Here is a 25,483-nt window from a genome sequence, read left to right as displayed (position 1 = left end):
GTGTGGCACTTTGGAATCGTGTCTTTCCAAATATCAATCTGGCTGCTGTGTTTTGTGCTGTTTGGAGTTTCCTTGTGAGTTGTTTATAAAATCCATGCCCAATTTTGGGTATCACAACTTGGTTATCTGCTTGGGCACATACCCTCCCTATTTTCAACTGTATACACATTTTATCTTACCTCTGTCACCTTCAGAATAGAAAGTATAAAGTATATACAGCTTAGGTAGTTTCCCTTTGAAAATTAATTGCAAGTAAACAAGATAAAAATACCCATATACTGTACGACTACACAGGCTATTTCAAAATTGCTCCCCAGAAGATTCATCTGCCTAAATATAATATGCGTGACAACTCAAAGGAAGGATTTATACTTTGTCAAAATAACTCTGGAAGGAAACTCAACTATATGCCAATCTAGGTAAGAACCATGCTTACAACTCCCATATAAGGCAAAAGAGCTGCAAAGTAAAAAAACAAAACAAAAACAAACAGTGTCACATGCAATAGCTTAAAACTGGATCATTGTTCAAATCCTGCCTATAATACTAATCCATTCTCTGATACACAAGGCACATGTTAAGAAAATCAGGGCAGAGGTGAACTCATGATGTAACATAATCCAAAAGCTGTCCAACACATACCAGAGTGTAAAGGCATCAGCAGAATATGCATGCTGTCCATGATAGAGGTCTATAAATGCAAAATACCCGGACCGATGATAAAATGAATACTGTAAAAGTCTTACTGGCTATCTTAAACCAGGTTTAGGCAAATATTTTGGCCCAAGGCAACATTGGGAACTCTGACTAGGTTGGTGCATAGGGGAGGCCAGTAGAGGTCTGAGTCTCAGAGTTAGGGTTAGGTTTACTAGTATGCATTGATTCATTAATCCATGTTATTCCACATTAACACATTTTGTTACAAATTCTGGTGTGCTAATGTGATTTAAAGCATGTTAAATTGAAACAAGTGTTAATGGGCAATAACGCACATTAATGAATCTAGCACTTACAGAGTTGGTGAATTGGAATTCACAATAAGGACAGGGCAAGAAAAACTGCATCAGCGGGCCAGGTTTGTCCCACAGACTATAGATTGCTTACTTCTGTTTTAAACAAGTCATCCTTCACAGACTTTACACCTTGGCAGATATCATACTTCCAAACATCAGAAGACATGAGAAATTTGAGACATGAGAGATTTGACTACTGAGAGGTTCCTAGAGGCCTTGTCCTAAGAGGACTACAGTGTTAGAACAGGTTGACATTTGGAATGCACACTTGGCAATGGCCTTAGAAAAACACCGCACAAAAGAAGGTCCTATACTCTACATATAAACACTCCCCTGAATTCTCCCCAGAACTACAGATCCTTAAGCATCAAGGACATAAACTTGAAAGCAAATGGATGGTCTCACCTAGATGAAGATAGGATCAACTGTAGAAAACATATGATAATGTACCACCAGGCCTTAACAGTAGTCAGTAAACAATATTTCTCTCAACGCATTGAACAGGCTGCAAATTCAACCAATATGGGCCTGATATTCATTTATTTTTGTTACATTTGTACCCTATGCTTTTCCCAGTCATGGCAGGCTCAATGCAGCTTGCATGGGGCAATGGAGGGTTAAGTGACTTGCCCAGAGTCACAAGGAGCTGCCTGTGCCTGAAGTGGGAATTGAACTCAGTACCCCAGAACCAAAGTCCACCACCCTAACCACTAGGCCACGCCTCTCAATATGGGCCTGATATTCATTGCTATTTAACCGACCAGGAATGGCTCCTGGCCAGTTAAATAGTGCTTAGCTGTCTAAGCGCTAATATTCAGTGCGAGATAGCCAGTTACCTCTGCTGAATATTAGTGCTTAGAGCAGTGATGGGCAACCTTTTGAGCTTGGTGTGTCAAAATTCGCCAAAAAACCGAGCATAACTCGGGTGGTGTGTCACTTCGAGAAAAAAACCATAATTTCGCGATATTTATAGTTTAAATAACAAAAATGTATAATTGTAATATAAAACTGTATTTAATAAACCAAAAACTAATTATTTAACTTACCTACTTAGTGACTTCTTTGTTCATCTGTCAGTCGGTTTCTTTTGTTGGTCTTGATATTATTTAACTTGTGTGGGGTGCCATGAAGTAAGATAAGTGAGGGGGAGGGGGAATTCTTTAACTAATCTGCCTATTAGTGACTTTTTTGTTGCTGAATTTCATTGGCTAAATCTTCAATTGAAGGTTGGTATTTTGTACACTTCAAGCCCAAGCAAGCGCTACTAACTTCATCTGTCAATCTGTTTCTTTTGTTGGTTTTGATATTATTTAACGCTGAGAATAAGGTTTCACAAAAGTACGTAGAGGGAAAAATTGTGAGTAAAGCCATTGCTATATTTTTCAGGGTGCTAAAAGTGTCTGGTAATCGGATCCAGGCACTCCAAATTTCCTGGTAACTCAGATATTCTCTTAATAATTGCATCTTTATTCTGCATATCGTGAAATAGAACTGGTGCACATCTTAGGAGAGTTTCTTTAATAAATTCTCCCTCACTGAGTGCTTTTCCATGCTGAGCTATGGAGTGAGCAATGCTCAAACTTGCAGATGTTAAATTTGTAGAACCTTTTACAAATTTAAGGATGGACTTAGATTGGCTCTTATAAAAGTGTAGCTGCCTGGAAATGTATTCCTTCCGTTCATCCTCACTTTTTTTCAAGAGCTGGGAATGATTAGTTTCAAAATGTCTATTTATATTCCACGTTCTGCTTACTACCGTTTCAGTACATAGAACGCAAAATGATTTGCCATTTTTTTCTATAATGCCATACATCTCGGTCCATGTCTCTTGAAAGGGTCGGCTACTGCTACTACCACTTCCTTTACTTAACCTTGGTTTTTTATTTTTTGAGTTCTCCATCAGGGGGGCAGAGACAGAAGATAGAATTATAGATAGCCTGTTAGCCCTGCAGGCAATTAAGGGTTAACTAGCCTAACTGACCACCTTATGTAAATTAAGATGGCTGCCGCTATTTCTAATGGCGGGAAACGGCACCCATAGCACATGCCCTCGCCTCTCCCAGCCTCCCCCTCACCTATCTCAGTAATGGTGGTCAATTACAAATCCACGACACCCCAGAACAGTAGATTGGATGATGGTTGCTGGTAATGGTGATCACAGGGCCCTCAGAGATGCGTCCCCCATGGCATTCCGCTGCTCTCTGCTCCGCCGGCCGGAAGTGAGGAGCCGGGGCAGAGGGAGCAGCAGGGAGGGAGCCAATAGGAGCGCACACGGCACACCCCCAGCGGGTAAACATGCACCGGGTGATTTCGCCGGGGGGGGGGGGAGGTCGCGCTGCACCGGGGGGGGAGGGGGGGCGCATCGGCGATCCGCCCCGGGTGTCAGCAAGGAACTCCGCTGCTTCTCTGTATGCGGCCACATGCGGCCGCGTGTCACTGAAAATGGCTACGCGTGTCAGTACACTGACACGCGTGTCATAGGTTCGCCATCAGGGGCTTAGAGCATAGCAAGTGAGCCTTCTCTGGAGTAGCCCCCACACTCTGGAATGCACTGCCTGAAAGGCTCTGCTTAACACACAAGACTATTTCTACTTCAGGAAGCAGGTGAAAGTTTGGCTCTTCAACCAGGCCTCTCACTCACACACACAAGGAGTGACTCGGGCTGCACATACTGCAGCAGGACATGTTTATCCACTCCTACCCTAGCTGAGATAATATTTAACCATCTCTCTGACCTCATGTGCAACTTTCTTTAAATTAGTCACCTTACTTTCTAACTCTTCTTACTCTTATCTATATATTTCATCTTTGCTTTTACCCTTCACTGTCAATTAAAATGTTCTATTACATATTGTGTTGACATTTTAAGTAGTAGCCATACTTTGTATTGTTATTTGAATATTTTTACTGCTGTAATTGCCTATTGCTCATGTTTGATCTATTCTTACTGTACACCGCCTTGAGTGAATTCCTTCAAAAAGGCGGTAAATAAATCCTAATAAATAAATAATAATAAATAATAGCGGCTAGCCAGCTAATCATACAATTTAGCTGGCTATCTGCAAATACTCAAGCGTTGGCTGGCTAAATTTAATGGGCAAATCAGACCACCTAAATAGCAGTCCTATCTTTGCCCGCTATTAACTTAACCGACCAGTGCTGAGTATTCACATAGCCAGTTACTTTAAACCTAGCTAAAATACACCTGGATATTCAATGCCAGTCACTAGAAACGGCCTAGCATTTAATATCCAAGGTCAGCTGCCTGCCACCATCTGAATATTGAGGGGGTGGGGGTTGTAAACGTCTATGGCAACCCCCACAACAGAACCAGCCTTCCCAGTCACAACTAACCAGCAATAATACTTTGTCAGCAAAATTAAAGGTTTTCATCCATTCCATTGAGTTTCCCATCTGATAATGAACACTTCCCTCCCTTCCCCCCCCCCCCCCCCCCCCCCCATGCACAGCCATCTGGGACTCATTCAACCAGGTAGCAGAGAAGGATCTTGAAAAAAAATCTTGAAAGACCTTCAGCCAAAATCCTGTCTTCTTGATCTCTGCCAGCAGAAACACACAGCTAGCAAGCAAAGGCCTTATTGAAGGGAGCTACTAAAATTGTTAATTTTTCTGTTGTAGAAGGGCAGCTGTGAATGACAATAAAAAGGGCTGTGGTGTGCCCCCTACTGAAAAAGAGCTCCCCCTACTGAAAAAGAGCTCCCTTGACTGGTACAAACTTGGCAACTATCAACCAGTTTCTAATGTCTCTTTCCTGCAAAGCTTATAGAACAGGCTGTCTGCATTCAAATCAATGACTGATAAAACTGGCTAGACCAATATCAATCTGGTTTCTGATCTGGGTATGGAATGGAGACATTTTTTGTATCCCTTCTTAATCTGTACAGAAATTGTGACAGGGGATTCACATTGATCCTAGTTTTGCTGGATTTCTCAGCAGCCTTTATCAATATGGATCAAAATATCATGCTTACAAGGCTGGCAGAAACAATTATTAGTGGCATAATATTTTCATAGCTCAGATCCTATTTGTCAAACAGGTAACAATCAGTTCTGTTCAGCATCAGCACATCATCACCTTGGGCACAGAACTGCAGGGAGCCATAGGGATCCATACTGTCTGATATTTTATTTAATATCTACCTCAAGTCTTTAGCTGAGGTGCTGCAGTTGATGGCACAAAATTCTATATCTATGCTGGTGATCTGCAGCTACTCATACTCACTGAACCAGATCTACACACAGCTTTGAGTAAATTGATTACCTGTCTAACAGCAACTCAGGAATCGGCTAAAAACAACTAACTCTGCCTGAATCCAAGCAAAACAGAGATTCTGTGGGTTCTTAACACAACTGGAGTGGCCTAGTGGTTAGAGCACCAGTTTTACAATCTAGAGGTGGCTGGTTCAAATCCCACTGCTGTTCCTTGTGATCTTGGGCAAGTCACTTAACCCTCCATTGCCTCAGGTACAAACTTAGATTGTGAGCCCTCCTGGGACAGAGAAATATCCAGTGCATATGAATGTAACTTACCTTGAGCTACTACTGAAAAAGGTGTGAGCAGAGTCTAAATAAATAAGTGGACAGATATCTGACTTCAAAATAACTTTGTGGTATATTTATTTAGATTTTGCTCACACCTTTTCAGTAGTAGCTCAAAGTGAGTTACATTCAGGTACACTGGATATTTCTCTGTCCCTGGAGGGCTCAAAATCTAGGTTTGTATCTGAGGCAATGGAGGGTTAGGTGACTTGCCCAAGGTCACAAGGAGCAGCAGTGGGATTTGAACCAGCCATCTCTGGATTTCAGGTCTGGTGCTCTAGCCACCAGGTTACTCCTCCACTGAGTGCCACTGAACTCCCCCTATCATCACAGGTCAGGAATCTTGAGATACTGCTAGACTGATCACTTACTTTTGAACCTGAAAATTCAAACAACCTTTAAAAAATGTTTCTATCAATTGCAGCAACTTTGAAATCTCTCTCCACATATCAAAAATATAAGCCTGAGTGGTCCATGCTGTGATAACATCTTGACTGGACTAGTGTAACTGGTCAATCCAATAAGAGTCTATACCACCTCCAACTAATTTAGAATGCCATCATGACTAATAAAGGGCTACAGTGTGACCACATCACACCCTTTCTGCAAAAACTGCACTGGCTACCAGTACCTTTCAGGCCACATTTAAAACTCTATTTGATTTTCAAGATCTTCAGACAAAATGGGCCAGAGTACCTAAAGAACAAGTTAGCCTTCTATATGTCCTTTAGGCTTCTAAGGTACTCTCAAGGAGTACTAGAAATTCCATGATGTGATACCCACCAGCAAACCTTCTCAGGAGTAGCCTGCACACTTGAATGCGCTCCCAGAAGGCTGATACCTAAATCAAGACTACCTCTACTTCAGGAAGCAGGTGAAAGCCAGGATCTTCTCCAAAGCCTTCAATCCATGTGGTCACTGTATTTCTGTTCTGTGTTCACAGATGAAAGGCTGGGATTAGGACCACAGGAGACAAACACAAATAGGAATGGAAGTTTGGTTAAACCCTGAATGATTTTCAGAGGATTGTGTTTGTAAGAAGCTAGCTAAACTAATCTAGCAAAATTAAAAAAGCAAAATTTAACTATTACAAGTCATATATAGGTGAAGATCAAATATGTATTTTTTGTTACATTTGTACCCTGTGCTTTCCCACTCATGGCAGGCTCAATGTGGCTTACATGGGGCAATGGAGGGTTAAGTGACTTGCCCAGAGACACAAGGAGCTGCCTGTGCCTGAAGTGGGAATTGAACTCAGTTTCTCAGGACCAAAGTCCACCACCCTAACCACTAGGCCACTCCTCCACTAATTAATAATCTATTAAATACACAAGAATTACAAATGTCAAATGAAAAAACTCCTGCCTACTTTTTGAACAAAAAAAATCATTAATATTAGGAAAGAACTGCCTATATCCAAATCAAATATTGTAGATTACATCGGAAATGATAATTCCACTTATGAAGAATCAAAGACTAACAGAATATGGTCTAATTTCATCCTATGATCAACATCAGAGATCTCATCTCTCCTAAAAATGTATTCCTCATCACACTGCATACTGAACATATGCCCTAGTTACATTCTAAAAGAAGCTTCAAGCTCTTTTACTAATCTGCTCCATAATTATTAAACATACATGTTAACACATGGTAAATTCCTAGAAGAAAAAGGTAATATCAGGCTCACTCCCATCTCTAAAAATACCTCAGCAAAAACAAGTGATGTCTGACATTACAGACCAGTGGTCTCTATCCCTCTACTGGTAAAGGTAATGGAAGGTCTAGTGGTTAACAACTCATGAACTCTCTCTCCTACATAAATCACAATCTGGTTTCAGACCATTCTATAGTACAGAAACAGTCATAACTATCTTATTATCAGAGTTTAGAAAATGAATCAGCACTGGAAAGAAAATAATTATACTCCAATTTGATATGTCCAATGCTTTCGATGTTGTTGACCATGATATATTAATCACTCTACTAGACAACATAGGAATCTGTGGAGAAGTTATAAATTGGTTTAAGGGATTTCTGAAATCCAGATCTTACCAGGTCAAGATGCCTAGCTCTATATCTCTTCCTTGGTCATCTAATTATGGTGTTCCACAGGGCTCTCCTATTTTACCCATCCTATTCAACATTATGATGGAGCTACTAGGGAGAAAATTAGAAGACTTGATTAAGTCATTCATATATGCTGTTGATGTCACCATCTATATTCCTTTTAATAACCAAATTAATAATATTTTACACATTATCAGACAAGGTCTAAATTTAATGGAAAAAGGGCCTCCACTTTCAGACTCAAATTAAATAAAGATAAAACTAAATTTCTGATCTTATTGAATCCTTTCAGCCCTATATTAGAAGCCAGCTTCACAATTAACCAGACTACTTATCCACTTGAAACCAACTTGAAGATTCTAGGAGTTATAATCAATCAATACTTAACTTTAGAAGCACAGGTAAATTCAGTAACTGCAAAACTTTTCAGATCATTGTGTAAAACAAAGAGTAAGAACATTTTTCCCTACTGAAACCTTCAGATCCCTGGTCCAAACACTAATTCTTTTGCAAATCGATTACTGCAATGCAATTTATGCAGGCAGCAAAGAATTGTTAATTAAGAAACTGCAAACAACTCAGATCTCAGCTGCATGGCTGATTTTTAAAGTTGCTAAATTTGAATGGACATCTCCACTATCGATAAGATTGCACTGGCTTCCAATAAAAGCCAGAACTGTTTTTAATATTTATATTTTTGTATTCAGAATATTATATGGAATGGCACTGGACTACATGCTTAATTTGATAGACATTTGTACAAGAAATGCCATACCGGGCACTAGAGACTTTCTCATTTTCCATTTCTCCAATTGCAAGTATATCAGATACAAATCAGCTTTCGCTAGCGGTTTCATTTACCTAGCCACAAAATGGTGGAATATACTCCCGAAGGGAATACGACATATACCTACTATTCTGGAAATCTTAAAAAGCCTTTTTATTCAAAATCCTATCACAAGTGCCAATTAACTCTCTAAAAATGAAATGCAGCTCTTATAATAATGTATGTTACAAAATGATCTATATGCATTTAAACCACTTTTTCTTGATTTATTTGTAATGTAACTTCTTATATATGTAAGCTACATTAAACTGATATTACTTTTCGGCAAATGTGGGATATAAATACCAATAAATAAATACAAGCTGGAGAAAGCGATGAGGCAGATGACATATATCTGAGGGTACTGAGGAACTTAGAGAGTTCTGGTGGCTCTGCTGTCTGACCTTTTTAATGTTTCTCTAGAGTCAGGAGTGGTTCTGGAGGACTGGAGAACAGCAGATGTGGTCCTTCTCCACAAAAGCAGAAGTAAGGAGGAGGTTAGGGACTACAGATTGGTTAGTCTGACCTCTGTGGTAAGAAAATTAATGGAAATGCTTCTAAAACAGAATAGTGAGAATGGATTGCAGGACCTGAGGCAGCATGGTTTCACTAGAGGCAGGTCGTGTCAGACAAATCTGATTAATTTCTTTGATTGGGTGACTAGGAGGGTTTGAGGGAGTGCACTAGATGTGGTGTACTTAGATTTTAGCAAAGCCTTTGACACAGTTCCACCTAAATTGACTGGGTTAAGAACTGATTGAGTGGAAGATGACAGAGGTTAGTGGTAAATGGATCTCACTCTGAGAAAAGGGATGTTACCAGTGGTGTACTGCAAGGTTCGGTTCTTGTGTTGGTTCTTTGTAACACTTTTTGTAAGCAATATTGCCGAAGTGGGATCAGAGCAGGGTTGGGATGGATAGTGGGGTGAGGAGATAACCTGTAAGTTATGCAGATGCTTACTGATATTCAGTGTCAGCACCTGCATAGCAAAGTGGCAAAATTAGGACTACTTTTTGTATGGTCCCATCTACTCAATTAGTTATGCATGCACTGGCACTAAATATGGCCTGTGTCCTCATAACTAGTGTCCAGCAGGTTGAGAACTATGGAAGCCAGATTCAAATCCCACAGGTGCTCTTTGTGATCTTGGATGAGTCACTTAACTCTTCACCGCCTCATATAAAATATATTGTGAGTCCTTGGGGGACAGGGAAATACCTACTATACCTTAATGTGACTCATTTTGAGCTACCTACTGAAAGAAGGCATGAGCTAAATCCAATATTTCCTTCCTATCCCCTTCCCTCTTTCTTTAAAGAAATAATTCCTTATGTTATTGCTAACTGCATCCTCTTTGAGCAGCAAATTACAAACACTTGTTCTAAAACATTCATTTAACTGGAAAAATTTGCTTTTGGGCATTATTAAGACCTGGGAGGTATTTACTACTACTACTACTATTTAGCATTTCTATAGCGCTACAAGGCATACGCAGCGCTGTACAAACATAGAAGAAAGACAGTCCCTGCTCAAAGAGCTTACAATCTAATAGACAAAAAATAAATAAAGTAAGCAAATCAAATCAATTAATGTGAACGGGAAGGAAGAGAGGAGGGTAGGTGGAGGCGAGTGGTTACAAGTGGTTACGAGTCAAAAGCAATGTTAAAGAGGTGGGTTTTCAGTCTAGATTTAAAGGTGGCCAAGGATGGGGCAAGACGTAGGGGCTCAGGAAGTTTATTCCAGGCGTAGGGTGCAGCGAGACAGAACATCTCTATCACATTTCCAACCTGTGTAACTCACTACCCATGTGACAAGTGCTGCTCTATGCAGTAGTTTTTGCTAATCACATGTGGTAGATGCAAAACCTTGCGGTAACTGAACACAAAACATCCCACAGAGAATCCAACACCGAGTCAAGAAGTGGGAAATGAAGGAAGTCTGGACAAACCACTGGTTCAACAAGTGAAATTTATTCCTCATACACAAATATCAAGACTCGACATGGCACCGGCAAGCGGTTTTTCTTGTGCTGAAGCAGTGGTGCTTGCCCTTCTACACTACCGAATCATTAAGTGCGAACTTGCCAACTTTTTTTGATAGTGCATTGTCTACACAAGCATGGTCTTTTAAAAGACCAACTCATTATTTCTAGTTTGTTTAGCACCATCTCATTTTCATTTCTGCACCACCAGGCTCTTGAGGCAGGCATCTTATATATGCCGAAACATGGTGCCGTATCGAGTCTTGATATTTGTGTATAAGGAATAAATTTCACTTGTTGAACCAGTGGTTTGACCGGCCTTCCCTCATTTTCCACTTCTTAACTAGGTGCAAAACCTTCCCACACTTTAATAAAAGGGCCGTTAAGGTGGTTGTCTTCACTTAGGTGCCCTGAGGACACGCAGCAGAAGCCTAGTCTATAATGGTGACTAAGTTCCATTATAGAATACTCGTGCAATCCATTATCAGTGTGCCTAACGTTTAAGTGCCTACAGTTACACCAGCTATAGAGCTGGTGTAAGTGCAGGCACTGAAATGTGGCAGGTAAGTGTGTAACTTACAGTAAGCTGTAAGCGATGAGTGTAATTGGGAGCCCTACCTATATCCTGTAATGACAATGTTTACAAAACTATGTAAGCCACATTGAGCCTGCAAATAGGTGGGATAATGTGGGATACAAATGCAATAAATAAATACATAAATAAATAAAATATCCCCTGAGTACACCCCCTCCTTTGCACTATGAAAGTTAAGCAGGTATTTGCAGAATATTTCTTAGGGACCTTGCTAGCACTTGTGCAGGTATGTGCACATCTACACTCTAAGTGCTAGTATTCTAAACATTTACACATAGTTATATAGTAACATACTAGATGACAGCAGATAATGACCTGCCCGGTCCATCCAGTCTGCCCAAGAAGGTAAACGCATAGCTTAAGGTATGATGTGATGCTACATATGTATACTTGATCTTGATTTGTCCTTGCCAATTTCAGGAACCAGACTGTAGAAGTCTGCCCTGCACTGGCCTTGTTCTCCAACTTCTGAAATGGTCATTCAAGCCCCACTCCGGCCCATCCAAATATGCCCATAACACATGTTACGTATGCTGAAATGTGGGCACCCACTTTATAGAATTGCCTTTCATGTGTTTTTCCTACACACACACAATGGGGGAAATCCTTTATTCATCAGCCTTTTAGACTGATTTTACAGGGTCGACAGCACAGGTTCTGCACCACTGTACTAGCCCTTCCCTAGCACGCCTTAGAAACCAGAATGAAAATGCATCTGAAACCCATTTAAAGAGTATAATTCAAATTAAATTCATTTTAGAATCATTCTAGGAAAAGTTATATGAGGGCTTTGAATACATATAATTTCATTGAATACAATTCCAGTTACTGGATTTCTGGTCAACACCCTGTGCACAGTGCTTAGCCATTTACTTCCATTAGGCCAGAGGTAGTATGCTAAAAGAAACTAGGATTATGAGGGAAAGTCTGTTTGCCCCAAAGCTGTTTAAATTCTATAGTCCATGCATGTTCTTTGTGTGTTATGCATGCAGTGAACATCATATATCTTTAATAATCATTCTATTTATTTAGGGATCCTTTTTCTAAAGTGCATAATATTTTGCAGTTATTATGGTAAGTGCAAATTTATGGGCCCTTTTACTAAAGGGTTGCCAAGTGGCAACCCGGAACTACCGCTGGCCCAACGTGGCCACCAGTGGTAGTTCTGCCTCAAGCGCAGTCATTTCCAGCACTACAAAAAATTATTCCATAATTTCTTTCACAGCGCTAACTCAGCGGTAATCGGTTACTGCCAGGTTACCACGGGAGCCCTTACCATCACCTCAATGGGCGGCTGTAAGTGCTCCCCTCGCATGGCCACACGGTAAGAATAATCTTTATCCTACCACAACATCAAATGTATTTATTCACACCGGAGGCTGCTAACGACTCTCCAGTACTATGTAAGCCACATTGAGCCTACAAATAGGTGGGAAAATGTAGGATACAAATGTAACAAATAAAATTAATAAAATAAATATATCTGATGTCGATACAAAATCAAGTACACACTAGACTGTTAGCATCTCAATAATATTTGAAAAAGGATGCGCTCAGAGAACGTATTGACTATGCCAATTTGCGCACAAACCTGAGGAGTCCATAAACTTGCACACCCAAATTTATACCTAGGACGCTAATAAGCATGTGCAAGTTATAGAATGAGGGCAGTTACGTGTGCATCTTAATTTAATAATTGACTTTTAATTGGAATTAACAGCCAATTATTGGCTTAAATTGGCATTAAATGGTGCTAATTGGTAGCAACAATTGCACATGCAAATACCCTTAGTTGCTATTCTAGACGTTGCATGTGCTATGGATGTGGGAGGGGCATGAGGGGGCTCGGGGACGTGCCAAGGACTTAGGCATGCAGGTTGTAGAATACTAGGAATTAGGGGGGATTCTATATATGGCGCCTAAAAAATCCACATGGAAAACATTTCCGCCTAAGTGTATTCTTTAAGCAGCACCTAGATGTAGACATGGTATATAGAATACGCTTAGTTGGCATGCTAGCACTTAAAATTACACGCCTCCATTTACACCAATGAAAACATGGTGTAAATCACTGAGCGAAGATTTAAGCGCACGGGGCCATATTCTATAATTACATGTGTAAATTTTGGAATGCCCATTAAATGCCCATTTCCCCATCCATAACTATGCTTCTTGTTACCTGCATGCATTAAAATTTAGGCGCTCTGCATTACAGAATACACTTGGCGATTTGTGTACTAAAATTCTAATTATTGTCAATTAGTGCTCATTATTGGCTGTTAAGTGCTGTTAACAACACTGATTGGCTTGTTAAGCCAATTAAGTTACGTGCGCTGTTATAGAATCCACTTGGATTTCGGCAAGGAATGCTAGGCTCACTATATAGAATCCGGGTGTATGCGCCTAACTGCCAACAGATAGGCATGAGCATTTACACCAGCCCTTGACATGGTGTAAGTGCTCGTAACTAAGTTAGGTGTGAAACTGCGGATTTATGCTAATATTCTATAATGACAATTCCATGTGGAACTGCCATTATAGAATTTATGCCTAGCGCACATCATCCTGGAGCCTAAATTTTGGCGCTCTCTTTAATCTACCCTTGTGTCTTTTAGTAAAAGGGCCCCTTATCTATTTAAAAATAATTCTAGATCGCAGCATCCAATGTTTTGAGCAGGGAGAGATTCTTTAATCGCTGCCTGATCCTACCACAGAATAAAAACATTCGTAAGAAAGAGGCATAAAGCTGCCTTTTGAATGAAAGCCATATCCATTGTCTTAGTGTAAGAACACTGGGAGGGATCAGTATGTAGGGCATCGAATGTAGTTTAGTGATGAAAAGTGCTCCTGCAGTTAGCTATGTTTATGTTTCGAGCTGTTCTATGATGATATTTAACATTTGAAGTAGAAGGTACAGACCACAGGAAGTCCTGCATGGCTCTGTTTTTGCTTATACATCAGAAAAAGGCCTTAAGGCATTCCAGCTTTTTAAGCCGCTTAGAAAATTAATTTGTTTTTTTCTTCATTGTGGGGGATGGGGGCACAGAAGAATTCCAGTAATCCATGTTATTAAAACACAAAGATGAAATGATTGTCAGTTCAGAATATTTTTGGCTAGCTAGCACTGTTATCAATAACAAAAGCCGCTTTACATCCTCTATAAGTGTTTTACATTTATCATTTTACACTGAATTGTCCATTTCGGAAGCATTTGTTAATTTTACATGTTGTCTTTCCTTCCCTGCCTGCTACCTCCCTGCATAGTTCACAAGAAAATCATAAGGCGATTATGTGATAAAGAATGAAATTTCAAGTAGGACCACAGATACCCTCCTTGTCAATGTTTGTTTTGAAAACAATTCATATGTCAGCTGTGCACAAGACATTCTTTGTAATTTCACAAGAATATATACAGGTGAACATTTAATGATGTCTTCCTTATTTTTCTTTGTATTGTTGAATTTTAACATGACCTTTGGTGAATAACATCGATTGCCTTATCCCAGATCCCTGTGAAAGGCGCACTATTTTGCATGAACAAGCCCTAAAAGATGGAGTACAGGCAGAAGCGGAGCCAGGTTGATGGTGCGAGGGGAGCGAAAGCGGACTTCTACCGGCGGCGGAGCACATTTTCAATGCAGCACATTGAGAAAAAAATAGGCACTGGCGCCGGCAGAACTCCATTTGGGGGAGCAGCTGCTCCCCTGGCATCCCCCCTAGCTACGTCACTGGGTACAGGTTTCAGCATCTGGAGCAATGACTTTGCAGCAGGGGCATAGCCAGACCTCAATGGGAGGGGGGAGCCAGACCTCAAGTTGTGGGGGCACATTTTGGGCCACCTCCCTGCTGCTGCTGCCCTCCCGCTACCACTTCCACCCCCACGCAGCCTCTGCTTCCCCCCCCCCCACACCGCCACCGTGAGGGTACCTTGGCAGGTGGGGGTCCCCAACCCTTGCCAGCTAAAGCATTTGTCCTGTGCTGGTCTCACATTGCCTGGTGCATTGTTCTGTTTTCAGTCGCTGTGCACGCTCATTTTAATGAAACTGAGCATGCGTAGGTTCATTAGAATTAGCATGCACAGCGACTGAAAACAGAACAATGCACCAGGCAATGTGAGACCAGCACAGGACAAATGCTTTAGCTGGCGGGAGTTGGGGACCCCCAGCAGCCAAACCAGGGGCCCCAGAGCCAATTTTGGGGGCAGGACCCCGTGGCCCCCGTAGCTACGCCACTGCTTTGCAGCAGCGCTGGTCTGCAAGAGTGTTCAGTATTTTCTATTAGCACAGGATAATTATCTCTTGCTCTGATAGCAGTGTTTGTATCAGTGATAATCTGAAAGAGAATTATACTGAATGTGATACTATAAGATGAGGATCATATTTAAATTCTGAATCAAGCTGACACCTGCAATCTATTTCAGGAAGCAGAGCTGGGAACTATGCAATGCTGGGCAGTTCCCAGTACACTGTAAGTTGCAGGGCCAGATTTACGTATAAATCTAGACAAGCTACAGCTTAGGGCCTCACATTACAAGAGACCTCATGCTTCACTACAAAAGTATTAAATGCATCTGCAAATAATAAAAATTACAATAATTATTATTTTTATTATTGACTGTTGTATTTTATAACCTATTAAACATAAAATTTACTTCTGCTTAATTGAGGGGAGCTTCTTAAATGTTACAATATGCATAAGTCTAACCCTGTGTTTAAGGAGCTGGAAGACAGTTTGATGAATGTTCTGTAACGGATATTTTATACATTTCTTTGCAATGTCTTTAATCCTTGTGCTAAGTGGCCCTTTTAGTAAAGTGTGGTAGGTTTTGAAGTTGCTGCACATTTACCCCAGGATTCTCTTTATGGTACGCGCAAATTTGGGCATGCGGCCAATTTGCGTGCACAACTTGAGTAACAAACCAATTTGTGCTGATAATTGGGTGCTAATAATTATTTTTGTTACATTTGTACCCCGCGCTTTCCCACTCATGGCAGGCTCAATGCGGCTTACATGGGGCAATGGAGGGTTAAGTGACTTGCCCAGAGTCACAAGGAGCTGCCTGTGCCTGAAGTGGGAATCGAACTCAGTTTCTCAGGACCAAAGTCCACCACCCTAACCACTAGGCCACTCCTCCACAAATATCGGTGCTAATTGACAATAATTAGAATTTACGTGTGCATCTTGCTAGGCGCTATTTTATAAAGATGTGTGTGTAAATTCTTGTGTGCGAATCTGAGAAGGGAAGGGGCAAGGGCATTCCAAGAATTTGTGTGCACTGTTATAGAATATGCCTGATCTGCACCTAATTTAGACACAGGGATTTACACTATGTTTCAGTTGGTGTAAATTATCGCGCCTAAATGTTAGGCGTGGATCCCGGCACTAGGCACTATTCTATAAACAGTGCTCAACTTGAAGCACTGTTAGAACATGGCGCTTAGTACTAATTATTTTGGCGCTGATATAAGGAGTGCGGTCCTTAATTCAAAATATAGTGTATGGTAACTGCATACCCTGAATTTACTGCACAGGATAGTCAGAAAATTCAACACAGGCACTGCGTTACATGCAGTACCAGATGGTGCTCCCATGCTATCTTTCAAGGCATGTAACGCTGTGCAGGCCCAGCAAATAAACACTGGTATGTGGCATTGCCATGATGGTCTCCCTGCAGCTCTGTTCCCTCCCAGAGCACATGCCCTCCAAACACCCCACCTAACATAAACAGAAACCCAATACTCCTCCTGACACCCCAACATGCAGAAGCATAGGCCCGATTCCCCCCCCCCCCATTCACAATGCCATTCACTCCCTCCTGTTCTAAATCCAGCCCTGCTCCCTGACAGCCCAACTCTCTCCCACCCCAGTCCCCCTCCTGAGATGTATGGAGGATCTGAATGGTGGTCCAGTTGTACACAGGAGGCAGCAAAGCCCCTCTGCTGCCACCCAGGAATTCGCTGGGAAACAAAATGGCTGCCATGACTCCTAGTGGTCATCTCACAGGACTACTGGAACAACAGGGATACCCCTGGAAATGGGGATTGGGTGTTGTGGGAGGGTTGGGCTTTTAGAGGGTGGGGCTGCTTCTTTGGGAGATGGCTGGATATAGAAGAGGAGGAAGTGAATAATGTTGTGAATGGGGAAGAGAATCGGGCCTATGCTTCTTTTTAGTGAGACATTGAGAGGGGGATTGGGCCTATGCTTATATTTGGTAGAGTGATGGGAGGAGGTTCAGATGTGTAGGGGATGAGCACCTGGGCAGTTTGACAGCTCACTGATCGGTGGTAAGTTCAGCTGCACTATTGGCAGTCATGACAGCTAGCGCACAGTATTGAACCGTGTGCTAGCTGTCCCAGCTGATCGCACCTCTGTTCATCCATGTTAAGCCCAGATACTACCCACTTCCACAGTAGGCAGCTAATGTGGGTTTTTTTAACACAAAAGCTCCCATTTTTGCATGGTGGACAGCAGGGGCGTATCTGAGGTTCGGCGGTAGGGGGGGCAGGGGCTAGAGTGAGGGGGCACATTATAACATTATAGCCTCCCCTGGCCGCTGCCGCCCCACCTACCGCCGTCAATCCTCCCCCGCTTACCGCCGTCAACCCTCCCCCGCCTACCGCCGGCACCGTCACCTACCCCCGCCGAGGTCCGCTTCCTCCTGCCGGTGCCTTTAAAAATATTACTTCAGCTGGCGGGGGACCCCAACCCCCGCCAGCCCAGCCGAGGTCTTGTTTTAAGTTCTTCTTCCTCGTGCCTTTGAAAGCTGCAGCATGCATCTCTTCCAGCCTCGTGCCTTTGAAAGCTGCAGCATGCATCCCTTCCAGTTTCGGACGGAGTCTGACGTCGCAGCACGTTGACGTCCTGCACGTACAACATGCTGCAACATCAGACTCTGTCCGAAACTGGAAGGGATGCAGGCTTCAGCTTTCAACAGCACGAGGAAGAAGAACTTAAACAAGACCTCGGCTGGGCTGGCGGGGGTTGGGGTCCCCTGCCAGCTGAAGTAATATTTTTAAAGGCACCGGCAGGAGGAAGCGAACCTCGGCAGGGGTAGGTGACGGTGGTAGGGGGGGTCCAGGGCGAAATCTGCGGGGGCCCAGGCCCCTGTGGCCCCACGCAGATATGCCCCTGGTGGACAGTAGCACTGGCCTGCATTGCTGTCTACCGCACTGAAAACATTACATTAGATGCTTAATGCAGCTTAGTAAAAGGACCCCTATTACAGTAAACAAAGCAATACGGGTTCTGGATAGACGTGCATGTGTCTCAATGGACACACATCTTTTGAAAATCCTTTAAATCTATTATAGCAAGCCTGCCCCTCTATTTACAAATGCAAGCTTCTCTTTTTCATCCTCCGCCAGGGTACCACAGGCAGACACGTCTGACATCTATGGGGCTTATTTATTAAGGGTTATCCCCCTCATAGGAAAGCCTCTGATGCATTTTTATTTGGTGTAAAAGGCACAGTTTTCCCTGAACTTTCTTTGCCCTTGGTTCTTCTGTAAGGATTTGTAGGAGATGCATTTTTTTTCATTATACAAAGCAGTTTTATTATGATTTTGATGCACAGGTCAGTGGGCAGCATATTACTATTCATATTTGCTGGTACCATTAACAGATATTATTGACTCCTTCTCGGCAACCACCTGCAATGGTCCCTGAGAACGTAGCAAAGATCAAATACGAGTGATGAGTTTCTATTTAAAAACAGCCATTCTTGCTTTATTTGGGGCAACGAAGCATACTTCAGTCTTTGGGGGTGTGAAAGGAAGACCCAGCTTTCTCATTTTCCCAGATGTAACAGAACAGACCTGATAGAGGACATCGGTTTCTGCTACTCCATGACTAGAGCAGAAAAATATTAATGGCAGTCCTACTTCTATTGCACTATGCTGTGTATTCATGTATCTGCTAAGAGCCTTTCTGCATGCATACATCACCAGCGACATCTCCCTCATTAGTATTAGATTTACATTATTATAACTAGAATTTATTTTTCTGCATACATTCACTATTAGCAGGTTACAAGGTACAACTCTGATTTTAACTGAATTTAGTTTCCATATTTCAAACACACATTCATTCCAATGTTTTTACTTGTGCTTTTACAACTGAAGATATAAACTCTGTGAAAGAAGCTGGGTTAGTAAAACAAAGATAGAAAGCCAAACTCAGTGCTGAAGAGATGAGGTTGCTCTTACCTGCTGCAGTCGAGATACCCAGAAACCTGCAGATGCACTCCAGCACAGTCCAGTACACTTTGTGTTTCATTGTAAATGATCAGTGCAGTGGAAAACCTTTAGCGTGAATTATTTAAACAGACTCACTGTCCACATGGCTCTTCATTTCTGACAGGCCACGGATGATATCTCACATCCCCAAAGCCCAGACCGACCTTGCAGGAAGAGGCTCCAGACTTCAAAGCTTGTTTTGCAAACAATGGCCCTTCGGGATATTGTTGAAATCCGGCAAGTTTTCTCTAAACTTAACCAGTTGATACTGCTTCTGTCACCTCCTCAAGGAGCTAATGAATTCAGGTTTTCTGGAGGCTGTTTGTGCTTTTTTGTGCACCCCTCCTTACCTGGTCCCAGTGGTTTGTTTAATAATTACCATGAAAGAATGCAACGGTAATACATACTATAAGAGCAATTGAAGGATTTTTTTGAGTGTTGTTGTTGTATATAGAAATCTGATTAAAGCATGTAACCTGCTTGATGCTGGAAGGCTTACGGTACAACTTTCCTTAACCATTTGTGGTATGCATAAGGATCACAGAGTAAACATTATATCTAGAGCAAAGACAAAGCTTTAAACTGTTACAAATCTTAAATCTACTTGCTTTCTTGTACTCAGCAGTGTATTCAAACCAATAATAGCATGGACAGTGGCACATACACAGTCAAGGGGAAATCAGAGCAAAGATTCTTTTATTATCAACATCAAAGGTCTGGTCTTGTCACAGATCTGGTGTTCAAATATAGGCAGCAATCAAATGGAAGTTCAATTTCATATGGTTCCACATAGATGTCAAATAAATAAACTGAGTGTTCTCAGTATTGACCCTAAAGTAACTGACTGAGTTAGGAACTGGTTGAGTGGAAGGCGACAGAGGGTAATAGTAAACAGAGCTCATTCTGAGGAAAAGGATGTTACCAATGGTGTGCTGCAAGGTTTGGTTCTTGGGCCAGTTCTTTTAACATTTTTGTAAGCAATTTTGCTGAAGATTGCTGATGGGCTGCCTGGTGCTGTCTGGTAAAGTTTGCTGTCAAGTTCATGCTACAACAAAGTCTCTTCCCTGAGGAACATGGCAACATCCTACTCACCCCAATACCAAAAGACGCCAAGAAAAACACAAACGACCTAACCAATTACCGCCCAGTTACGTCTATACCACTAGTAGTCAAACTGATGGAGAGTTTGGTAACCAAACAGCTAACGGAATACATGGACAAGTTCTCAATACTACACAATTCATAGTCAGGGTTCCGCTCCCACCACAGTACTGAAACTGTCCTAGTCACACTCCTGGCCAAATTCAAGCAAGAAACAGCCACAAGTAAAAGTATACTTCTCCAATTCGACATGTCGAGCGCATTCGACATGGTAAACCACAATATACTACCCAGATACCTTGGCCATTTTGGGATCGATGGGAATGTACTTAACTGGATAAAGGGTTTTCTAACTACCAGAACTTACCGAGTAATATCAAACTCAAACATATCATCACCATGGAAAGCTACCTGTGGATTACCCCAAGGATCACTACTTTCACCAATACTCTTCAACATGATGATGATCCCACTGGCAAAGTCCCTATCCGAGGCCTCAACCCGTTCATCTTTGCAGACAACGTCACAATCTACATTCCCTTCAGTCATGACTTGACAGAAATAACCAATGAAATCAATGACGTCCTGAACATTATGAACTCCTGGGCAAACTCATTCCAATTGAAACTAAACTCTGAAAAAACACACTGCCTTATCCTCTCATCTCAACATAACAAGTACAAACGTACAACCATAAACACACTAGAACACATCCTCCCTACCTCGAACAGCCTAAAAATACTCTGCTTCACAATTGACCGCAACCTTACCCTTGAGAGCCAAGCAAACTCCGTAATAAAGAAAATGTTCTATTCAATGTGGAAACTTAAACGAATAAAACCTTTCTTCCCGAGGGAAATCTTTCGAAACCTAATACAATCAATGGTCCTAAGCCATGCAGATTACTGCAACGCAATCTATGCGGATGTAAAGAACAACTCGCAAAAAAACTCCATACCGCCCAAAACACAGCTGCCAGGCTGATATATGGTAAATCACGCTTTGAAAGCGCTAAACCCCTCTGAGAAAAGCTGCATTGGCTCTCAATCAAAGAACGTATCATCTTCAAATTCTGCACCTTTGTCCACAAAATTATCTACAGCATAGTCCCAGGATACATGACAGACCTCATAGATCTACCAACAAGAAACAGAATCAGATCATCACGATCATACCTAAACTTACATTATCCAAATTGCAAAGGACTTAAATACAAAACAACTTACGCATCCAGCTTCTCCTACGTAAGCACACAACTATGGAATGGACTCCCAAAAGCTGTAAAAACAATCCATGACCATCTAAACTTCAGAAAATCACTAAAAACCAACCTCTTCAAAAAGGCTTACCCCACCGATCCAACGTAAATCCCCACACCTAGCAACACAACACAACTAATGATCATACTGGACAATACACAATCTTCATTCCCTATGACCTTCATGGTGCCTGAAACACACCTACTTCATTCGACCACAATTCAACTTTATATTTGTTATTCAACCGACTGGCGAACGCCATTACGGTACCATGTAAGACACATTGAGCCTGCAAATAGGTAGGAAAATGTGGGGTACAAATGTAACAAATAAATAAATTTGGCTGTTTATCTGGCCTGAAAGTGTCTGAATGTGGTATATGGTGTCAGAAGTAAATTAGCCATGAAATGTTGGACGTCAGTTCCGCTTCCTCCACTACTGAGTTTGGCAGAAGATTGCACTACAAACTTAAAGTTTTCTAAAGCCAGTGGCATAGTTATAAAATTGCAGCTGACCTGGAGGAATAGCCAATGAAAAAACATGCTGCCATTTTCCCAGCATACCTTTGCACAGAAGCATATGAAAGGGAAGTGGGACTTGATATACTACCTTTCTGAGGTTTTTTTTTTTTTTTTTGCAACTACATTTAAAGTGGTTTACATATATTCAGGTACTTATTTTGTACCAGAGGCAATGGAGGGTTAAGTGACTTGCCCAGAGTCACAAGGAGCTGCAGTGGGAATTGAACTCAGTCCCCCAGGATCAGTCCACTTGGCTAACCACTAAGCATTGCACTAACCACTAGGCTACTCCTCCACTCCACTGAATTGAATGAAACTCTGACCTTTGAGATCAAGGCAGAAAAGTCCTTGATGTTTTTGAAAATTACTGCATTGGAGAAAAAACTACGAAAGGTACATCCTACAGGCTGCAGGAAACCAATCCCCTTGGTTGAATCTCTTCATAAAGGTGGTTAATGAATCCCAATAAATAAATAAATTGATGCATATCTAGCAGACACTATCCCCCAGATTCTATATTTGGCATCGATCCAGGATGTGTGCCCAACTAAACTGGCTCACAAACCAATTAGGGCCAATAATTGGGTGCTAACTGCCACAAATTTGAATTTGCATGCACATCTTGCTATGCATTATTCTATAACAATGTGTGCCCAAATCCCATGGTGTGCAACTCAAAAGGGGACATGGCCATTGGAGGTGTATGGGCAGGTCAGGGCCATTCCTAAAATGTGTGCACAGTGTTATAGAATACTTGGAGTGTGTGCCCAAATTGGGTGCTGGAAATCACACCTGGTTTCAGCGGGAGCAAGTTTTGGTGTCCAACACTATTCTATAATGGATGTTCATCTTTGAGTGCCTATTATAGAATAGTGTTGAGCACCAATTTTTTCCAGCGTCAATTTTTTTGAGCACTGTCTAGCCCTATGTGTCTAATAAAGTCATGCAAATCCGGCGATTTAGAAAACATGATCCTACATGATAGAATTGTTATTGGCATCAGAGATGACGCTATGCAGTGGAAGCTCCTCCAGACAAAAAAAGCTAACCCTGAATGATGCCATTGCAATATGCTGTGCAAATGAGATTGTTCATCATGTCCTTCATTTGCATAGAGGCAAAGACATAGTATGGCGGCTGTTCCAGCATTTCAGAGCACAGGTGGTTGCAAGTGCACCAGAATTTCAGGCATCTAGAAGCTGGCCAGAAGGGCATATTTCACTACTGTAATGGCAGTCATGAATCAAAGAAGGAAGTTGCTTGGCAATCTCTGCATGAAAAAGAATCACTTTGCCAGTGCATGCAGAAGCCAGCTTAATGTACATTTTCTGGCTAATGACTGATGATAGAGAAAGCCTTTTAGCCTTAAGAAGAGGTAAAAACAAAAACCTAAGAAAGTTATACGAATGCTTGCAGATTGGAGAGAAGCTGCTTAGGATACAGGGCCATGATAAATCTCTTGCCAGAAGAGATGACCAGAGAAGCTCTCAGATCAGGATATGCTCCTTCGTTTCCTGACGCTAATATCTATGTGTTTGACAACATGGAGCTACAAACAAACATGATGAATCCCAGTGACAATCAAAGTTACAAAGAAGGTTTTCACATCATTAGATGACACAGAGAGCCTCTGTTGGGTGCTGAAGTCTATCTGTGATTGCATCAACAGATGTTTGCTCTGGTGCTACTGAAACAAATGCTACGTGGACAAGCACCTGGGTATGTGACCAGTTTCTGGATATCTTTACTAGGTATGATAAATTGTATAGGCAGCTGCACTTAGAAGTAGACCCTGCTGTCGTGCTAGTTCAGACGCCTTTGTGATGTCTGCCAAACCCTATCAAGGAGAAAGTTAAAGTGGAGCTACAAGATTAAGTTGCAGGAGCTGTGTGAGTGGATACATAGCACTGCTAGCAGTCAGAAAACCTAATGGGAAGATCAGAATATGAATAGACCCCAAACCACTTAATTAGTCTCTCCGTTGAAACCATTACCCCATGCCAACCCTGGAGGATATTCTTCCAGATTTACACAATGCTAAGGTTTTTTCCTGCCTTGATGATGAGTGGGTTCTGGCATGTGGTCCTAGATGAGCAGAACAGCAGATTGACTATGTTTGAGACTCCATTTGGGAAATATAAGTGACACAGACTTCCTTTTGGAATATCTGGAAGAATTTCAGAGGTACCTTCACAATGCACTGTCTGGCATGAGAGGGTGGCCTGTATCATGGATGGCCTGCTGGTTTATGGGTGTGGGGATATTATCGAGCAGGCTCAAGTGAACCATGATTGTAACCTCAAAGCCATCTTAGTCAGATTCAGACAAAAATGTATTTGTTTAAACCAAGAGAAGTTGGCCTTATTTGCAAGTCTGTAGAATTTATAGGACATGTGCTATTGGTGGAAACACTGCAGCTGGACCCCTTGAAGGTCAAAGCAATAGACAATATGCTTGTGCTCACAGATAAACATGGGGTCTCAAGATTACTTGGGGTGGCAACACATCTATAATTTGTACCTGGATTCTCTGAAGTATGTTCACTCATTAGAGAACTTCTTGATCAGGAAAACAAGTTCATTTGGCAACCCCAGAGACATGGCACAGTGTTAGATGAGCTGAAGTACTTATTGAGGGAGGCTCTAATGTTAGGATTCTATTATGCCTGTGCTGATCTTGTGGTGCAATACAATACACTTGCATATGCTACTACTACTACTACTACTATTTAGCATTTCTATAGCACTACAAGGCATACGCAGCGCTGCACAAACATAGAAGAAAGACAGTCCCTGCTCAAAGAGCTTACAATCTAATAGACAAAAAATAAATAAAGTAAGCAAATCAAATCAATTAATGTGAACGGGAAGGAAGAGAGGAGGGTGGGTGGAGGCGAGTGGTTACAAGTGGTTACGAGTCAAAAGCAATGTTAAAGAGGTGGGCTTTCAGTCTAGATTTAAAGGTGGCCAAGGATGGGGCAAGACGTAGGGGCTCAGGAAGTTTATTCCAGGCGTAGGGTGCAGCGAGACAGAAGGCGCGAAGTCTGGAGTTGGCAGTAGTGGAGAAGGGAACATTGATAATGATGGAGCAAACCTATGCCCAAACAGAGAATTTCTAACATTGTTTATGCACTGGCGTATTTCCATACTTATGACTATGCTAGACAAGTGACTGTTCAAACTTAACAGAAGCCTCTGGTCTCCATCTTCAAGAAACCTCTGGCCACTGTGCCTAAAGGACTACAGAGAATGATACTTCATCTTCAGACATATACTTTTGAACTATAATACCCAACGCGTTCACCCAACACGTAATTAAACTCT

General features: G+C 41.8%; 1 protein-coding gene across 3 annotated transcripts in view; it reads right to left on the bottom strand.

The window, feature by feature from the left end:
• TMEM72 (transmembrane protein 72) overlaps positions 1-19,532 on the bottom strand; it is a 78,419-nt gene extending 58,887 nt beyond the window's left edge. Inside the window, exon 1 of one of the 3 annotated variants that reach the window (XM_030203177.1) lies at positions 19,250-19,532. In XM_030203177.1, coding sequence (XP_030059037.1) covers positions 19,250-19,319 — 70 coding nt within the window. In that variant the 5' untranslated portion in view covers positions 19,320-19,532. The remainder of the gene's footprint in view (positions 1-19,249) is intronic. The other 2 variants (XM_030203178.1, XM_030203179.1) reach the window with 2 other exon arrangements.
• Positions 19,533-25,483: the final 5,951 nt, after the last annotated feature.

The sequence above is a fragment of the Microcaecilia unicolor genome, chromosome 5 (assembly GCF_901765095.1).
Source record: "Microcaecilia unicolor chromosome 5, aMicUni1.1, whole genome shotgun sequence".
Taxonomy (NCBI): Eukaryota; Metazoa; Chordata; class Amphibia; order Gymnophiona; family Siphonopidae; genus Microcaecilia; species Microcaecilia unicolor.
Note: the sequence above shows the minus strand (reverse complement) of the source record. Positions and strands in the feature narration are given on the sequence as shown.